General features: G+C 44.7%; 1 protein-coding gene across 3 annotated transcripts in view; it reads right to left on the reverse strand.

The window, feature by feature from the left end:
• The window catches only part of wdfy4 (WDFY family member 4), a 199,370-nt gene that overhangs the window by 67,120 nt on the left and 112,803 nt on the right, over nucleotides 1-19,447 (reverse strand). For all 3 annotated transcript variants that reach the window (XM_071392623.1, XM_071392622.1, XM_071392624.1), the window contains exons 43-50: nucleotides 16,213-16,290; nucleotides 15,789-15,980; nucleotides 6,618-6,684; nucleotides 6,202-6,413; nucleotides 2,468-2,616; nucleotides 2,183-2,303; nucleotides 1,939-2,024; nucleotides 1,750-1,812 (exon numbers count right to left, since the gene is read on the reverse strand). In XM_071392623.1, coding sequence (XP_071248724.1) covers nucleotides 1,750-1,812; nucleotides 1,939-2,024; nucleotides 2,183-2,303; nucleotides 2,468-2,616; nucleotides 6,202-6,413; nucleotides 6,618-6,684; nucleotides 15,789-15,980; nucleotides 16,213-16,290 — 968 coding nt within the window. The remainder of the gene's footprint in view (nucleotides 1-1,749; nucleotides 1,813-1,938; nucleotides 2,025-2,182; nucleotides 2,304-2,467; nucleotides 2,617-6,201; nucleotides 6,414-6,617; nucleotides 6,685-15,788; nucleotides 15,981-16,212; nucleotides 16,291-19,447) is intronic.

Raw genomic sequence — 19,447 nt, forward strand, 5'->3', positions numbered from 1 at the left:
AAGCGATCACGACACGCAGGTTAAAATATCAAAACAAACTCTGAACCAATGATATTAATTTGGGGACAGGTCGAAAAGCATTAAACATGTATGGCAATTTAGCTAGTTAGCTTGCTGTTGCTAGCTAATTTGTCCTGGGATATAAACAGTGAGTTGTTATTTTACCTGAACTGCACAAGGTTCTCTACTCCGACAAATTAATCCACACATAAAACGGCCAACCGAATCGTTTCTAGTCATCTCTCCTCCTTCCAGGCTTTTTCATCTTTGAACTTATATGGTGATCGCATCTAAACTTTCATAGTATTACCACGACAACCGGCAAAACAGTCAGTCTTTCAATCACCCGCGTGGGTATAACCAATGAGGAAATGGCACGTGGGTACCTGCTTCCATAAACCAATGAGGAGATGGGAGAGGCAGGACTTTCAGCGCGATCTGCGTCAGAAATAGGAATGATTTCTATTTTAGCCCTTGGCAACGCAGACACTCGTTGGCGCGCGCGAGCAGTGTGGGTGCAATAATTGAATAACATGGATTTCTACATTTATTTTGCGATGCTCGCGCACGTGACGTGTCCGGTCTGGTCAGCATGTTAGGTTGGAGTCATTAAAACTCGTTTTTCAACCACTCCACAAATTTCTTGTTAACAAACTATAGTTTTGGCAAGTCGTTTAGGACATCTACTTTGTGCATGACACAAGTCATTTTTCCAACAATTGTTTACAGACAGATTATTTCCCTTATAATGCACTGTATCACAATTCCAGTGGGTCAGAAGTTTACATACACTAAGTTGACTGTGCCCTGAAACAGCTTGGAAAATTCCAGAAAATGATGTCATGGCTTTAGAAGCTTCTGATAGGCTAATTGATATAATTTGAGTCAATTGGAGGTGTACCTGTGGATGTATTTCAAGGCCTACCTTCATTCTGGTCTGATGAAACAAAAATATAACTGTTTTGCCATAAAGACCATCGTTATGTTTGGAGGAAAAAGGGGGAGGCTTGCAGGCCAAAGAACAGCATCCCAACCGTGAAGCACGGGGGTGGCAGCATCATGTTGTGGGGGTGCTTTGCTGCAGGAGGGTCTGGTGTACTTCACAAAATAGATGGTGTCATGAGGAAGGAAAAGTATGTGGATATATTGAAAGCAACATCTCAAGACATCAGTCAGGAAGTTAAAGCTTGGTCGCAAATGGGTCTGACCCCAAGCATACTTCCAAAGTTGTGGCAAAATGGCTTAAGGACAACAAAGTCAAGGTATTGGAGTGGCCATCACAAAGCCCTGACCTCCATCCTATAGAACATTTGTGGGCAGAACTGAAGAAGTGTGTGCGAGCAAGGAAGCCTGCTAACCTTACTCAGTTACGCCAGCTCTGCCAGGAGTAATGGGCCAAAATTCACCCAACTTATTGTGGGAAGCTTGTGGAAGGCTACCCAAAACGTTTGACCCAAATTAAACAATTTAAAGGAAATGCTACCAAATACAAATTGAGAGTATGTAAACTTCTGACCCACTATGAATTTGATGAAAGAAATAAAAGCTGAAATAAATCATTCTCTCTACTATTATTCTGACATGTCACATTCTTAAAATAAAGTGGTGATCCTAACTGACCCAAGACGGGGAATTTTTACTTGGATTAAATGTCAGGAATTGTGAAAAACTGAGTTTAAATGTATTTGGCTAAGGTGTATGTAAACTTCCAATTTCAACTGTACCTGTTGTGTACGTGTCCACACTCACCTGGCCTTAGTTATGACCTCAGCAACCCCTCTACCTATCAATGCTGGCACCACTGAACACAGCCTATAGAAAGTAGTAAGAATGGAAAACAGAGAGATCGAGAGAAAGAAAAAGTAAATCAAACCTGTCCCATAAAGCCACACTCTCCATCTCTCTCTCCATGTTTTTCTATCTCTCTCCATCTCTTACCTTTTAAAAGCAAACACATGGTCTTTGTTGAAGAAAACCAGGAAAGTAGAGTATCCGTTCTGCATAAAGATCTCCAGCGCATTTTCCTGAGGTGTCAGAAAACGGGAAACGTTTCTTCAACATTGCAACAACTTTCTAATAGACACATGAAACACACCAACATGCAGACGGAGAAATATATAAGTTTTAACATTTTACTCCAAAAAGTAGACTATATAGGGAATTAGGTGCCGTGTAAGTTCACCTCTAGAAGGAAACGCATAAAGCGGACATCTCTTATGTCCTGGTAGGGCCATCGTTTGCAGCTGGGGCTGGATGAAGATATGTCTTTAGTCAACATACTGGAAACGAACGCGTCACGCACACTGGGGGAAAGAGAGACACGGGGTGTGAACAACAGTTCATCATGATTCATATTCAATAGTATAGTATGTAACCTCCCTATATGTAAGTACACACAGACATTGTCCAACTCATCTCTCTCTCTCACAAACACAGCCACACGTACGGACGCACGCACACACAGTACCCAGTGGGGTGGTGTTTTCTGCAGCAGACGTCTCCTGCGGGGGTTAGGGTGAAGCCCTCACACATGTACAGGCTGTCTGTCCCAAACAACAGAAGCCCCTCTGTTACAGACAGCCCACTGACCACCACCACACACACCTTCGCTTTAACCTTGGGGGAGAGCGGACACAACAGATCATAATTGTAAATGAAAAGTCAAGGTTATATTGTTAAATAAAGGTTATATTCACAATCAGTGTTACATCATGATAGTTCTGAAGTGTCTGTCCTATATCTGAAAGATACAAGAAAGATCAGGAAACTTCTATATATTTTTTTACATGTATTTAACCCTTTATTTTTGGCACTAAACATGTATATACAGTACTTCCATTCATTTTTTCAACTGGTACCAGGGGACCTTCAGACAAGTCTTGTGAGGCCTGTGGGTGTCCTAGAACAAAACAACTGACATGTATGTGTTCATGAGAGTCGTATTAGTGTATAGCCCAAACTGTATGTACGTCCCAAGACGCTTGTGGGGGTCATAGAGCAAAATGGAGAACAACATTGTGTTCGTGAGAGTCTCATCTTTCCATAGAGGGGTAATAGTTTGTCAAAACATTTGGATGCTACAGATGATTTTGTGAGAAGACCGATTTTCGGGATGTCTAATGGTCTGACAAACATTGCTCTAGCTCTGTCACCTTTCACCGCAGATGCGGAAGTGTGACCTAGGAGGATGTGGTTGATTGAGACGCATCCAATGCAAAATAGATATCTCTAGCTTAAACTGACATTTTTATGGGGATTTTTTTTGTTATGCTAATTAGATTTCCATGGGGGCGCAGACATCGACCTTAGGGGGTTAATAGACAAGCACAGCACAAGGACAGAACTACATCAATTTAATACGCTTTCATACATTTATGCCTTAGCATTCCATGCCTCAGGTACTCATTATAACGGCAACACTACAGCCATTAATTTTTCCATTATTGCGATCCTTTGCTCTACTGTTACAATTGCTTTGACCAAGCAGGTCCTGATATCCTAAATCGCATAGCACCAGTCGATCTGTGAACATCAGAGAGAATCTCACAACATCCCAAACCATCCGTGTCCTTGTTTGTTCTATTTGACGTCAATACTATGCATAATTATGTGATTCATAGACGAATGTAGCAACCTTGTTTCTCTAAATTCTCCTGACGTAAATAAAGCAACCCTGTTTTGCTAAATTCCCCTGACGTGAATAAAGCTACCTTGTTTCGCTACATTTCCCCGAGATTAATAAAGCTACATGGTCATCTACAGTTATCGGCCTTAATAGGTAACATGGGGTAAAATATAGACTTTTTACAGTACCACCCGCCATGGATTTCATTAGGTAAGATTCATACCTTGAATCGTGTGGAGTTTACTCCCACTAGAGTTTCAACTTAATCGTTTATTGACTGAGAGGCTAATGTCATACCATTGATTTCTCCCCAGAAACATTACCATCATAATCACACTATCGGCGGTGGAAGTCTAATCATGCTAAACATTGTGTGTGGGGGGGGGGGGTGATGTGCTCCTGGATTAATAAGCGTGTAAATGCCTGTGTATCTGACAACAGCTCAGCAGGACACACACACGCCAACTAGCTAGGAGACAGTTGATACAACCTTCTACTGTTTTTTTTAAATTAATTTAATAACATTATTAAAACACTCTGCTGGTTGACTTTGCTTTAACATGACCTGTTGATATGGTTTCCACCTCAGCAACTTGTCTTACATTTCCATTGTAATTCCCCTATATCACATTCACACCCAGCAGCATCCACCAGTCACAAACATACACACATATCAGTACATATCACAAGAGGTTGGTAGCACCTTAATTGGGGAGAATGGGCTTATGTTAATGACTGGAGTGGAATTAGTGGAATGGTATAAATTATATCCAACACATTGTTTGATGCCATTCCATTTGCTCTGTTTCAGCCATTATTATGAGCCATCATCCCATCAGCAGCCTCCACTGGTACATACACTTAGGTTTACAAGTTATTTAGGTCAGTTAGAGGAGAGGTGTATGCATTAAGTAACCAGAGATGTTCCATTGTAAAGTTTCAAAAAGTAATGTGTAAACCATGAAACCCAGCCCATGTCTACCCTTATGCTCCCATGGGACGTAAAGACATCATCACCACTCCAGGCTGCACATGATTGATCATTTTAATCACACGTCTTCATCGTGATTAAAACGACACAGTCACCACTTCATTATTCAGATTATTAACATTGATTGATGGATAAGAGAGAAACTGTCCCCCTTTTCACCAAGATGGCGGTGCTCCAGCTAGACTCAGAGCCTGAATGGACCCTGATGCTTGTATTATGTGTGACTCTGAAGACAGTCACTGCTACGAGTGTGATTATGTGTGACTAATTCTATTGTCTCCCCTCATTTACCACTGTGCGTGTGTGTGTGCATGCATGTGTGTGTGCACCTGCCCCTCCCTGTCTCTCTCCCTCTCTCGGCCCCAAGGGACCCACCACCCAAAAACCATATGGGGCAACAACGCACCCACAGGCCTCTCAGAATTAATACTAATCAAATCACACACACTGGGAGAGGGGCCTAGTGATTATTAGGGAAATTAATCACTGCCACACACACAATAGGAAACCTGCTAAGTGATCAGAGCCTCTCGTCTGAACACACTGAACAAACGCACGCACACACACCACACACACGCTCACACAGTGTAATTGATGTAGAAAAAAACTTATATTTATTGCCAACAGAAAAACACCCCACAATAATATGCCTACAACCTACAGAGACCCTAACTAAAGTGACAATGAATTATCAAGCTGATGTGATTCAACTAATGGAGGGAGAGGAGGAAAAAGGGAAGAAAAGAGGAGGACATCAGGTGAACTGAGGAAAGGATGAGTGGAAAATAGAAGGGAAGAGAAGGAGAGGTGGATGAGTGGAGGAGAGAGAGAGAGAGCAGTGGAGGAGTGAAGTGGAGGATAGGAGGGTTCTTATTGATTGAGATGCTAATGTCACTCACACCATTGATTTCTCCCAAGAAACATTACCATCATAATCACACTATCGGCAGTGGCAGTCTAATCATGCCAAAGATTGTGTGTGTGTGTGGGAGGGGGGTGGCTCTAAGAATAGTGCTCCTGGATTAATAAGCGTGTAAACGCCTGTGTATCTGACAACAGCTCATCAGGAAACACAGCCACATCAGCCAGCTAGCTGAGAGACAGTTGATACAACCTCCAACCTCCTTTCTGTTAATTCTTCTGTCAGAAACATTAGTAAAACACTCTGCTCGTTGTCTGAGCTTTAAACGGCCCTGGGTTACCACAGGGTTAACACTGACTAACACAAACACACACACTAAACTAACTATAACAGATGAGATTCTGATAGCAGAATAGCAGATAGTCTATGGGATTCCAATACCTCTGCTATCTGGATGACAAAAAATATAGATCTCTCTCAAAGTGTGGGACTTTTCTGGTTGAGAAGACGTCATACTGGATTACAACCAACTGGTCTTTGTTACAACATGTTAAAGACGTCTTTTTTATGACAAGATCAAGACCTCATGGGAACGACGTCACATTTTGGTTGATATCTGGTCAAATCTGATTAAAACATGATAAATATGTATTTTTCTGGTTGCTAAAAATACATTATTTAACCAGTATACAACCTGACACACACAAACACACACACACTCACCTCTTCCTCAGGCTCCAGCTCCTGTAGTACGATGTGTGTGTGGCTGCAGGTGTGTGTATGTGAGCAGGGCTCAGGGGTGGTGGACGCTGGTGCGAAGGGCTCAGTGAGAGGTGCAGTAGTCTCAGTCAGGACAGGGAAAAAGGTTAGGCGGTTACAGTCCTCTCCAACATCCTCCTCTTCCTCTGTCCCTGGCTCAAACAGGATCCTTGACTCTGGAACACACACAGAGACACATGAGTGTGGGCACAGGTGCTAAGTTGGTAGAGCACGGCGCTTGCAATGCCCAGATTGTTGGTTCGATTTCCACTAGGGCCACCCATACGAAAAATGGATGCACGCATGACTAAGTTGCTTTGGATAAAATTGTCTGCTAAATGACATATTATATTATGTCAGGTGTGTGTCTGTGGTCTTACCTGAGTCAGTCTCTGTCCTTCCTTTGCTCTCCTCTGGCAGACCATTTCTCACACACATATCTGCCAACTACACAGCAAAACAGAGAGGACAGATGAAGCAATCACGATGGCGCCGTAGGGGAGGGCTGCCGTCTTATCGGCTCTCAACCAACCATGCTATTTTGTTTATTTTTTCGCGTTGTTCGTAACTTGTTTTGTACATAATGTTGCTGCTACCGTCTCTTATGACCGAAAAAAGCTTCTGGACATCAAACTGCGATTGCTCACCTCAAACTGGATGAAGATATATTATTCAATGAGTCGGAAGGGAGGGATATACTACTACAGACACCTGACCAGGCCCAGATCCCCGTGATTCGCTGGATAAGGAAACTGAGATTTTGTGGGAAAAGATCTGGGTGCCTTGTGAGGATCGGGCGACGAGTGGCTAATCTGCCCTTGCCTTCCGTCCCGCTAGCTAATGTTCAATCGCTGGAAAATAAATGGGGACGAGCTGAAAGCATGTATATTCTACCAACGAGTCGTGGCTGAACGACGACATTAAGAACACACAGCTGGTGGGTTATACACTCCATCGGCAGGACAGAACAGCAGCCTCTGGTAAGACACGGGGTGGGGGCCTATGCATATATGTGAACAACAGCTGGTGCACGATATCTAAGAAAGTTTCAAGGTTTTGCTCACCTGAGGTAGAGTATCTCATGACAAGCTGTAGACCGAACTATCTACCTAGAGAGTTTTCATCTGTATTTTTAGTAGCTGTCTACATACCACCACAGTCCGCTGCTGGCACTAAAACTGTGTTCAATGAGCTATAAACCGCCATTAGCAAATAGGAAAACGCGCTCCTAGTGGCCGGGAACTTTAATGCAGGGAAATTTAAATCACCTTTACCTAATTTCTATCAGCATGTTAAAAGTGCAACCAGAGGAACCAAAAATTCTAGACCACCTTTACTCCACACACAGAGACGCGTACAAAGCTCTCCCTCCATTTGGCATATCTGACCATAATTCTATCCTCCTGATTCCTGCTTACAAGCAAAAATAAAAGCAGGAAGCACCAGTGACTCGGTCTATAAAAAGGTGGTCAGATGAAGCAGATGCTAAACTACAGGACTGCTTTGCTAGCACAGACTGGAATATGTTCCGGGATTCTTCCGATGGCATTAAGGAGTACACCACATCCGTCACTGGCTTTATCAATAAGTGCATCAAGGACGTCATCCCCACAGTGACTGTACGTACATTTAACAAATATATATTTCACCTTTATTTAACCAGGTAGGCCAGTTAATAAGTACAAGTTCTCATTTACAACTGCGACCTGGCCAAGATAAAGCAACGCATTGCGACAAAAACAACAACACAGAGTTACACATAAACAAACGTACAGTCAATAACACAACAGAAAGATCGATGTACATTGTGTGCAAATGTAGAAGAGAATGGAGGTAAGGCAATAAATAGGCCATAGAGGCAAAATAATGACAATTTAACATTAACACTGGAGTGATAGATGTGCAGATGATGTGCAAGTAGAGACTCTGGGGTGCAAATGAGCAACAGGATAAGTAACAATATGGGGATGAGGTAGTTGGATGGGCTATTTACAGATTGGCTGTGTACAGGTACAGTGATCGGTAAGCTGCTCTGACAGCTGATGCTCAAAGTTAGAGAGGGAGATATAAGGCTTCAGTGATGTTTGCAATTCATTCCAGTCATTGGCAGCAGAGAACTGGAAGGAAAGGCGGCCAAAGGAAGAGTTGGCTATGGGGATGACCAGTGAAATATACCTGTTGGCGCGAGTGCTAGGGGTGGGTGTTGCTATGGTGACCAGTGAGCTGAGATAAAGCTGGGCTTTACCTAGCAAAGACTTATAGATGACCTGGAGCCAGTGGGTCTGGCGATGAATATGTAGTGAGGGCCAGCCAACGAGAGCAAACAGGTCACAGTGGTGGGTAGTATATGGGGCTTTGGTGCCAAAACGGATGGCACTGTGATAGACCACATCCAGTTTGGTGAGTAGAGTGTTGGAGGCTATTTTGTAAATGACATCGCCCAAGTCAAGGATTGGCAGGATAGTCAGTTTTACGAGGGTATGTTTGGCAGCATGAGTGAAGGAGGCTTTGTTGCAAAATAGGAAGCCAACTCTTGATTTAATTTTGGATTGGAGATGCTTAACGTGAGTCTGGAAGGAGAGTTTACAGTCTAACCAGACACCTAGGTATTTGTAGTTGTCCACATATTCAGTCAGAACCGTCCACACAAGTCAGAACCGTCCAGAGTAGTGATGCTAGTCGGGCGGGGGGGTGCAGGCAGCAATCAATTGAAGAGCATGCACTTAGTTTTACTAGCATTTAAAAGCAGTTGGAGGCCACGGAAGGAGTGTTGTATGGCGTTGAAGCTCGTTTGGAGGTTTGTTAGCACCGTGTTCAAAGAAGGGCCAGAAGTATACAGAATGGTGTCGTCTGCGAAGAGGTGGATCAGAGAATCACCAGCAGCAAGAGCGACATCATTGAGATATACAGAGAAAAGAGTCGGCCCGATAATTGAACCCTGTGGCACCCCCATAGAGAGACCGCCAGAGGTCCGGACAACAGACACTCCAATTTGACACACTGAACTCTATCTGAGAAGTAGTTAGCCTGAACCAGGCGAGGCAGTCATTTGAGAAGCCAAGGCTATTGAGTCTGCCAATAAGAATGTGGTGATTGACGAAAGCCTTGGCCAGGTTGATGAAGACGGCTGCACAATACTGTCTTTTATTGATGGTGGTTATGATATCGTTTAGGAGCTTGAGCGTGGCTAAGGTGCACCCATGACCAGCTCGGAAACCAGATTGCATAGTGGAGAAGGTACGGTGGGATTCGAAATGGTCGGTGATCTGTTTGTTAACTTGGCTTTCAAAGATTTTAGAAAGGCAGAGCAGGATGGATATAGGTCTATAACAGTTTGGTTCTAGATTGTCTCCCCCTTGAAGAGGGGGACCACGGCAGCTTTCCAATCTTTAGGGATCTCAGACGATACGAAAGAGGTACAATAGGCTACAATTTTGGCGGATAATTTTAGAAAGAGAGGGTCCAGATTGTCTAGCCCAGCTGATTTGTAGAGATCCAGATTTTGCAGCTCTTTCAGAACATCAGCTGTCTGGATTTGGGTGAAGGAGAAGCGGGGTGGGGGAGGGGGCTTGGGCAAGTTGCTGCAGGGGGTGCTGAGCTGTTGGCCGGGGTAGGGGTAGCCAGGTGGAAAGCATGGCCAGCCATGGAAAAATGCTTATTGAAATGATTGATTATCGTAGATTTATCGGTGGTGGCAGAGTTTCCTATCCTTAGTGCAGTGGGCAGCTGGGAGGAGGTGCTCTTATTCTCCATGGACTTTACAGTGTTCCAAAACTTTTTGAATTAGTTCTACAGGATGCAAATTATTGTTTGAAAAATCTAGCCTTAGCTTTCCTAACTGACTGAGTATATTGGTTCCTGACTTCCCTGAAAAGTTTCATATCGCGGGGGCTATTTGATGCAATTGCAGAACGCCACAGGATGTTTTTATGCTAGTCAAGAGCAGTCAAGTCTGGGGTGAACCAAGGGCTATATCTGTTCTAAGTTCTACATTTTTTGAATGGGGCATGCTTATTTAAGATGGTGAGAAAATCACTCTTGAAAAGCAAGCAGGCATCCTCTACTGACGGGATGAGGTCAATATCCTTCCAGGATACCCAGGCCAGGTCGATTAAAAAGGCCTGCACGCTGAAGTGTTTTAAGGAGCGTTTGACCTTGATGAGGAGTGGTCGTTTGACCGCGGACCCATTATGGATGCAGGCAATGAGGCAGTGTTCGCTGAGATCCTGGTTGAAGACAGCAGAGGTGTATTTAGAGGGCAAGTTGGTCAGGATGATATCTAAGAGGATGCCCATGGTTACGGATTTAGGGTTGTACCTGGTAGGTTCCTTGATAATATGTGTGAGATTGAGGGCATCTAGTTTAGATTGTAGGATGGCCGCGATGTTAAGCATTTCCCAGTTTAGGTCACCTAACCGTACGAACTCTGAAGATAGATGGGGGCGATCAATTCACATATGGTGTCCAAGGCACAGCTGGGGGCTGAAGGGGGTCTATAACAATCGACAACGGTGAGACTTGTTTCTGGAAAGGTGGATTTTTAAAAGTAGAAGCTAAAATTGTTTGGGCACAGACCTGGATAGTATGACAGATCTCTGCAGGCTATCTCTGCTGTAGATTGCAGCTCCGCCCCCATTGGCAGTTCTATCTTGTCGGAAAATGTTGTAGTTAGGGATGGACATTTCAGGATTTTTAGTGACCTTCCTAAGCCAGGAATCAGATACGTCTAGGACATCCGGGTTGGCGGAGAGTGTTAAAGCAGTGAATAAAACAAAGTTAGGGAGGAGGCTTCTAATGTTAACATGCATGAATCCAAGGCTATTACGGTTACAGAAGTCAACAAATGAGAGCGCCTGGGGAATGGGAGTGATGCTGGGGGCTGCAGAGCTTGGGTTAACCTCCACATCACCAGAGGAACAGAGGAGGAGTAGGATAAGGGAACGGCTAAAGGCAATAAAAACTGGTCGTCTAGTGTGTTCGGAACAAAGAGTAAAAGGAGCATATTTCTCGGCGCGGAAGAATAGATTCAAGGCATAATGTACAGACAAGGGTATGGTTGGATGTGAGTACAGTGGAGGTAAACCTAGGCATTGAGTGACGATGAGAGGTTTTGTCTCTAGAGGCACCATTTAAACCAGGTGAAGTCATGTGTGGGGGGTGGAAGAAAAGGACAAGCTAAGGCATATTAAGCAGGGCTGGAGGCTCTACAGTGAAATAAGACAATAATCACTAACCAAAACAGCAATAGACAAGGCATATTGCCATTAGGGATAGGCATGTGTAGCCAACCTGGCCGGGTGGTTCTAGGATAACAACCTATCCCTCAACGTAACCAAGACTAAGGAGATGATTGTGGACTACATGAAAAGGATCACCGAGCACGTCCCCATTCTCATCGACGGGGCTGTAGTGGAGCAGGTTGAGAGCTTCAAATTCCTTGTCATCCACATCAACAACAAACAAGAATGGTCCACACACACCAAGACAGTCATGACGAGGGCACGACAAAGCCTATTCCCCCTCATGAAACTAAAAATATTTGGCATGGGTCCTGAGATCCTCAAAAGGTTCTACAGCTGCAACATCGAGAGCATCCTGACCGGTTGCATCACTGCCTGGTACGGCAATTGCTCGGCCTCTGACCGCAAGGCACTTCAGAGGGTAGTGCGTACGGCCCAATACATCACCGGGGCAAAGCTGCCTGCCATCCAGGACCTCTACACCAGACGGTGTCAGAGGAAGGCCCTAAAAATTGTCAAAGACCCCAGCCACCCCAGTCATAGACTGTTCTCTCTACTACCGCATGGCAAGCGGTACCGGAGTGCCAAGTCTAGGACAAAAAGGCTTCTCAACAGTTTTTACCCCCAAGCCATAAGACTTCTGAACAGGTAACCAAAGGTTACCCAGACTATTTACATTGTGTGCCCCCCCCCAACCCCTCTTTTACGCTACTGCTACTCTCTGTTCATCATATATGCATAGACACTTTAACCATACCTACATGTACATACTACCTCAATAAGCCTGACTAATCGTTGTCTGTATATAGCCTGGCTACTCTTATTTTCAAATGTATTTTTACTGTTGTTTTATTTCTTTACTTACCTACACACACACATATACCTTTTTTTCCGCACTATTGGTTAGAGCCTGTAAGTAAGCATTTCACTGTAAGGTTGTATTCGGCGCACGTGACAAATAAACTTTGATTTGATTTGATCATAGGGTCCAGTGAGTAGCTAGGCGAACTGGAGACACGGCGAATTCAGACAGGTAGCAGGCCAGGGCTAGCAGGCTAGCAGATAGACCTCCGGGGGACGTCGCAACAGAAGAGCCTGTTGAAACCCCCTCGGACGGTTACGTCGGCAGACCAGTCGTGATGGATCGGCGGGGCTCTGTGTCGGCAGTAAAGGGTCCAGGCCAATTGGCAAAAGAGGTATTGTAGCCCAGGAATTGGCTGATGGATCTCTTCCGCTAGCCGGAAGATGGGCTAGCTCCAGGCTAGCTCCAGGCTAACTGGTGCTTGCTTCGGGACAGAGACATTAGCCAGGAGTAGCCACTCGGATAGCAGCTAGTTAGCTCTGATGATCCGGTGTAAAGGTTCAGAACTTGCGGTAGGAATCCGGAAATGTGGTAGAGAAAAAGCAGTCCGATATGCTCTGGGTTGATATTGCGCTGTGCAGACTGGCAGGAATTGACCGGGCTGAGATTGGCTGATGTCCGAGTTAACGGTGATGACCGCTAGCAGTGGCTAACTGACTACTAGCTAGTAGCTAGGTAGCTGGCTAGCTTCTGATGGGGGTTCCGGGTTCTAAAGAATAAAACAATAGCAGATCCGTACCACATTGGGTGAGGCGGGTTGCAGGACAGTATGTTCAGTCCGTAGATGGAAATTGAGAATATATATATTTTTTTTATATATGAAATATATGCGAAGAAAACGATATATACAAGGGACGGGACAAGCAAAACAGATGTCCGACAGCTACGCCATCTTGGAACGGGAGTGCATACCCCAACCAGAACCCAAGGATTACATGTAACATTCGCACTGAGCTAAAGGGTAGAGCTTCCGCTTCCAGGAGCGGGACTCTAACCCGGAAGCTTATAAGAAATCCCGCTCTGCCCTCCAATGAACCATCAAACAGGCAATGCGTCAATACAGGACTAAGATCAAATCGTATTACACCGGCTCCGATGCTCATCGGATGTGGCAGGGCTTGCAAACTATTACAGACTACAAAGGAAAGCACAGCCGAGAGCTGCCCAGTGACACAAGCCAACCAGATGAGCTAAATAACTTATATGCTCACTTTGAAGCAAGTAACACTGAAACATGCATGAGAGCATCAGCTGGTCCGGACGACTGTGTGATCACACTCTCCGCAGCCGATGTGATTAAGAATATCAAAAAGGTCAACAATCACAAAGCCGCAGGGCCAGACGGATTACCAGGACGTGTACTCCACAGATGATGCAATCTCTATTGCACTCCACACTGCCCTTTCATACCTGGACAAAAAGAACACCTATGTGAGAATGCTATTGATTGACTACAGCTCAGCGTTCAACACCATAGTGCCCTCAAAGCATGCACTGACCAACTGGCAAGTGTCTTCACTGACATTTTCAACTTTCCGAGTCTGTAATACCAACATGTTTTAAAAACACCACCATAGTCCTGTGCCCAAAACCACTAAGGTAACCTGCCTAAACGACTACCGACCCATAGCACTCACATCTGTAGCCATGAAGTGCCTTGAAAGGCTGGTCATGGCTCACATTAACACCATCATCCCAGAAACCCTAGACCCACTCCAATTTGCATACCTCCCCAACAGATCCACAGATGATGCAATCGCCATTGCAATCCACACTGCCCTTTCCCACCTGGACGAAGGAACACCTATGTGAGAATGCCATTCATTGACTACAGCTCAGCATTCAACACCATAGTGCCCTCAAAGCTCATTCAATAAGCTAAGGACCCTGGGACTAAACACCTCCCTCTGCAACTGGATTCTGGACTTCCTGACGGGCCTCCCCCAGGTGGTAATGGTAGGTAACAACACATCCATGACGCTGATCCTCAACACGGGGGCCCCTCAGGGGTGCGTGCCCAGCCCCCTCCTGTACTCCCTGTTCACTCATGACTGCACAACTCCAGATCCTCAAAAAGTTCTACAGCTGCATCATCAAGAGCATCCTGACGGGTTGCGTCACTGCCTGGTATGGCAACTGCTCGGCCTCCGACCGCAAGGCACTACAGAGGGTACTGAGTACGGCCCAGTAGATCAGGACCTCTATCCCAGGCGGTGTCAGAGGAATGCCCTAAAAATTGTCAAAGACTCCAGCCACCCTAGTCATAGACTGTTGCCTCTGCTACCGCACAGCAAGCGGTACCGGAGCGCCAAGTCAAGGTCCAAGAGGTTCCTAAATAGATTCTCCCCCCCCCGGAACGCTGCTGCTACTCTGTTATTATCTATGCATAGTCACTTTAATAACTCTACCTACATGTACATATTACCTCAATTACCTCGACACCGGTGCCCCCGCATATTGACTCTGTACCGGTACCCCCTGTATATAGCTGTCACGATCGTCAATGGGAGAGAGAGAGGACCAAGGCGCAGCGTGTGGAAAATACATCTTCTCTTTATTAGAAGAAGGACAACGAAACAAAACAACAAACAGACGAACGTGAAGCTATCAAAGACTAAGTACAAACATGCAACATAGACACAGACAATTACCCACAAAACCCCAATGCCTATGACTGCCTTAAATATGGCTCTCAATCAGAGACAATGAACCACAGCTGCCTCTAATTGAGAACCAATCTAGGCAGCCATAGACATAACTACACAACTACACTAGACACTACAAAAACACATACATTCCCCATGTCACACCCTGACCTAACTAAAAAACATAAAGAAAACAAAGAATACTAAGGCCAGGGCGTGACAATAGCCCCGCTATTGTTATTTACTGCTGCTCTTTAATTATCTCTTACTTTTTTTGTATATTTTCTTAAAACTGTATTGTTAGTTATTAAGGGCTTAAGGGCTGGTAAATAAGCATTTCACTGTATGGTCTACACCTGTTGTATTCGGCGCATGTGACAAATACAGTTTTATTTGATTTGTTACACACTACTCAAAGAACAGCCATTACACTTATAAAACAACTGGTTTCAACTGGGCATTAGTTCATTCATGAGCCAATGATTTGTGATGGTGATTTCAAAGGCAAAACTGATCTTAGATCAGCAATTCTACTTTGAGATGTTGCTTTATGAATACGTTCCCCAGTGTCCACATGCCAGGAGGACTTCACATAATCAAATATTGGTACTAATTCAAGTAGAAATGTCTTAGACTAATCATTGTAACTGTGTTCATTAATGACGTAACGATGTAATACCTCATGGAGAGAGACAGAAAGAGAGAGAAAGCTATAGACTCGTAGAGAGAGAGGCTGACAAAGAGGGAATAGAGAGAGATACAGTTGAGTGTGAGACAGCTATGGTATACAGTAATGGCCAGTACCCGTTTGGAGCGTCGCTGGGCTCTCCTGCGGATGCGAGGCCTGGTGCGGTTGGGGCCTTCAGCTGCATCCTGGACCCAGCCTCGTGTCAGCACCACCCCCGGCCCCGGGCCGAACACACCCCTCTCCCTTAGCAGCTCCTCCTCCACACACAGCCACATAGTCCCCAACCGCTCCGACTCATAAACACACAGCTGCAGGAGAGAGAGGGAAAGGAATGTAAAAATGAACGTTGGGGGAGATAAGAAGAGCGTGAAAATGACATATGGGGAACATTAGAGGCATGTCAGAATTATGTTGGGGAACCATAAGAGGAATGTAAAATTATGCTCGGGGAACGTAATAGGAATACTGTAGGAATGTAAAAATGCTCTACAAAAGACTGTTCAGTCACATTCTACATGGGCACAAAAGATCTCGCAGTACCTGTGTGTGGTTCTTCATCAGCTTCTCAAACATCTCCTGACCTCTCTTCAAATGAGCCTCCATACAAGACAGGAACTCCTAGAAAGGAGGAGAGAGACAGAGAGACAAATCAAATCAAATTGTATTGGTCACACACGTTTAGCCGATGTTATTGCGGGTGTAATTATTGTTTCTAGCTCCGACAGTGCAGTAATATCTAACAAGTAATATCTAACAATTTCACAACATATACCCAACACACACATCTAAGTAAAGGAATGGAATTAGGAATATATAAATGAACAATGTCAGAGCTCCGGCCAAACGCTATGCCACTTGTAGTTTCTTCTCCGTAATGAGTCTGGATCTGAGTATCGCCTCGACAATTTCTAGAACGCAAACACATTCTAACTGTTCTGATTGGTCCCAGAAACTGAAGGGTTGGGCCAGAGCCAGAACACACGTGGTTAAAGCGGCGTTTAGAAAATGTGTCATTAGCCTCCCAAGTGGCACAGTGGTTTAAGGCACTGCATCGCAGTGCGAGTTCTGCCACTAAAGATCCTGGTTCGAGTCCAGGCTCTGTCGCAGCCGGCCGTGACCGGGAGACCCATGAGGCGGAACACAATTGGCCCAGCGTTGTCCGGGTTAGGGGAGGGTTTGGCCGGCAGGGATGTTCTTGTCCCATCGCTCACTAGTGAATCCTGAGGTGGGCCGGGCACAATGCAGGCTGACATGGTCGCCTGGTGGACAGGCACATTGGTGCAGCTGGCTTCTGGGTTAGGCGGGCCTTGTGTCAAGAAGCAGTGCAGCTTGGCTGGGTTGTTTAGGATGACGCACGGCTCTCAACCTTCGCCTCCCCCGAGTCCATACGAGAGTTGCAGCGTTGGGACAAGACTGTAACTACCAATTGGATACCAGGAAATAGGGCTAAAAAAATTATAATCAAATAAAGACAATGTGTCATTGGCTTTGATACTCTGGTTAGAGATGATCCAATCGCGGATTACTTTTTTGTACAACAGACCTCATTTTGACGTTACCACAAATGACTTCAACAATGGCAGTCTAAACTGAACTACACCTTTCTGACACCTTTCTGACACCTTTCTACCCTGCTAGAGCTGCCCCGGTCAACTGTAAGTTATGTTATTGTGAAGTGGAAACGTCTAGGAGCAACAACTGCTCAGCCGAGAAGTAGCGCGGGAAAAAAATTGCCTGTCCTTGGTTGCAACACTCACTAACAAGTTCCAAACTGCCTCTGGAAGAACGTCAGCACAAGAACTGTTGGTTTCCATGGCCGAGCAGCCGCACACGAGCCACACGAGCCTAAGATCAACATGCGCAATGCCAAACGTCGGCTGGCGTGGTGTAAACCTCGCCGTCATTAGACTCTGGAGCAGTGGAAAAGCGTTCTCTGGAGTGATGAATCACACTTCACCATCTGGCAGTCCGATGGACAAATCTGGGTTTACCTGTCCCAATGCAGCTCTGGGTTTACCAAGTACCAACTGTAAAGTTTGGTGGAGGAGGAATGGTTGGGCTAGGCCCCTTAGTTCCAGTGAAGGGAAATCTTAACTCTACAGCATACAATGAAATTCTAGACAATTCTGTGCTTCCAACTTTATGACAACAGTTTAGGGAAGGCCATTTCCTGTTTCAGCATCATGCCCCTGTGCAGAAAGCGAGGTCAATACAGAAATGGTTTGTCGAGATCGGTGTTAAAGAACTTGACTGGCCTACAAAGAGCCCTGACTTCAACCCCATCGAACACCTTTGGGATGAATTGAACCGCCGACCACTAGCGAGGCCTAATTGCCCAACATCAGTGCCCAACATCAATAATGCTCTTGTGGCTGAAAGCAAGTCCCAGCTGAAAGCAAGTCCCAGCAGCAATGTTCCTAAATCTAGTGGAAAGAAGAGTGTTAAAGCAGCAAAGAAGAAACCAACTCCATATTAATGCCCATGATTTTGGAATGAGATGTTCGACGAGCAGGTGTCCACATACTTTTGGTCATATAGTGTATGTAGCGAACATAAAGAAGCGAAAGGATTCAGTTTGAGTCGTCAGGCAACACTACTATGACTATCCCTCAAAGTGTGTTACATCATAAAACAAATATCTTACAAATCACTGAACAAACTGAAAATTATAATCAATGTTCAGTGATCATTTAGACCAGTTCTACAGTACTGTGTGTGTAAAAACAACACACCTCAATAATTCTGTATGAAAAACAATGTCCCATCTTTTCCTTATGACCTTTCTGTAGCCTAAAACAGCCACTTCCCATACTGCGTATTCATATTAGTATTGTTTGTTTCATCATGAAATTACCATACACTCATATAATTACAGCTCATATAAATTGCATTCAGTGGGTGAAATAAGCTAGTGGCTACACAGCTTTCCAATAATACTGTCTATGGATCTAAACCCTTGGTGTCTGTGATCTAATTAGCTTAAACATTAATATCTCAGTGGTACGCTGCGGCAGTGGGCAGGGTGCAGGGGTGTGTCTGTGTGCGTCCTTGTGTGTGTCTTTGTGTGTGTGCATGTCCTTCTACTACATTAGCGCTAGCTAGTGACACTTAGGACTCACATTGGCACGGCTCACAGAATCATTAAGACAATCATCACAACATAGAGAGGGTGAAACAACACATCTCCTGCCATAACGTGTGACCAAGAACGCACATTTCTGTCGGTTACAGACAGAACATATGCTGCAGACTTGAGCTTCAGTCATGGTCGTGCATGGCTAACTCGATTTCTTTGTGGTATTGGTAATCATATTTCTATGCTCTACTGCCTCCACCTGGGGAAATAAATGCATAGTTTAATAAATACTTGTTTTTTTGTAAAAAAAAAGAAACAGAATTTAAAATCCTCGTGCATCAATCTAAGTAACATAATCACAAAATCCCCATCAAAATGTGTCAGTTTAAGATAGAGTTACCAGTATACTACGTATACTATGTTGGCCTTACGCATCTGGGGTGAAAGATGGCCGAGCTACAGCAGTGTTTGACTGACCATGAGACATTCTGAAAATCTGTCATCTCACGAAAACGTCTAAAGAGTCCAAACGGGTTGGCCTACAAACTATTTCTCCGGTTTGCTCTACAACCCCCACAACTGTCACGGGACTAGCCTGAAGGAAACCCATACAAACGAGTGGAAGTATGGAGGTAGTTTTGTGCCAACAAAAATAAAAGGATAAATATGTGTAAAAGAAAAACGAAAATATTACCTGAG

The sequence above is a fragment of the Salvelinus alpinus genome, chromosome 3 (assembly GCF_045679555.1).
Source record: "Salvelinus alpinus chromosome 3, SLU_Salpinus.1, whole genome shotgun sequence".
NCBI classification, from domain to species: domain Eukaryota; kingdom Metazoa; phylum Chordata; class Actinopteri; order Salmoniformes; family Salmonidae; genus Salvelinus; species Salvelinus alpinus.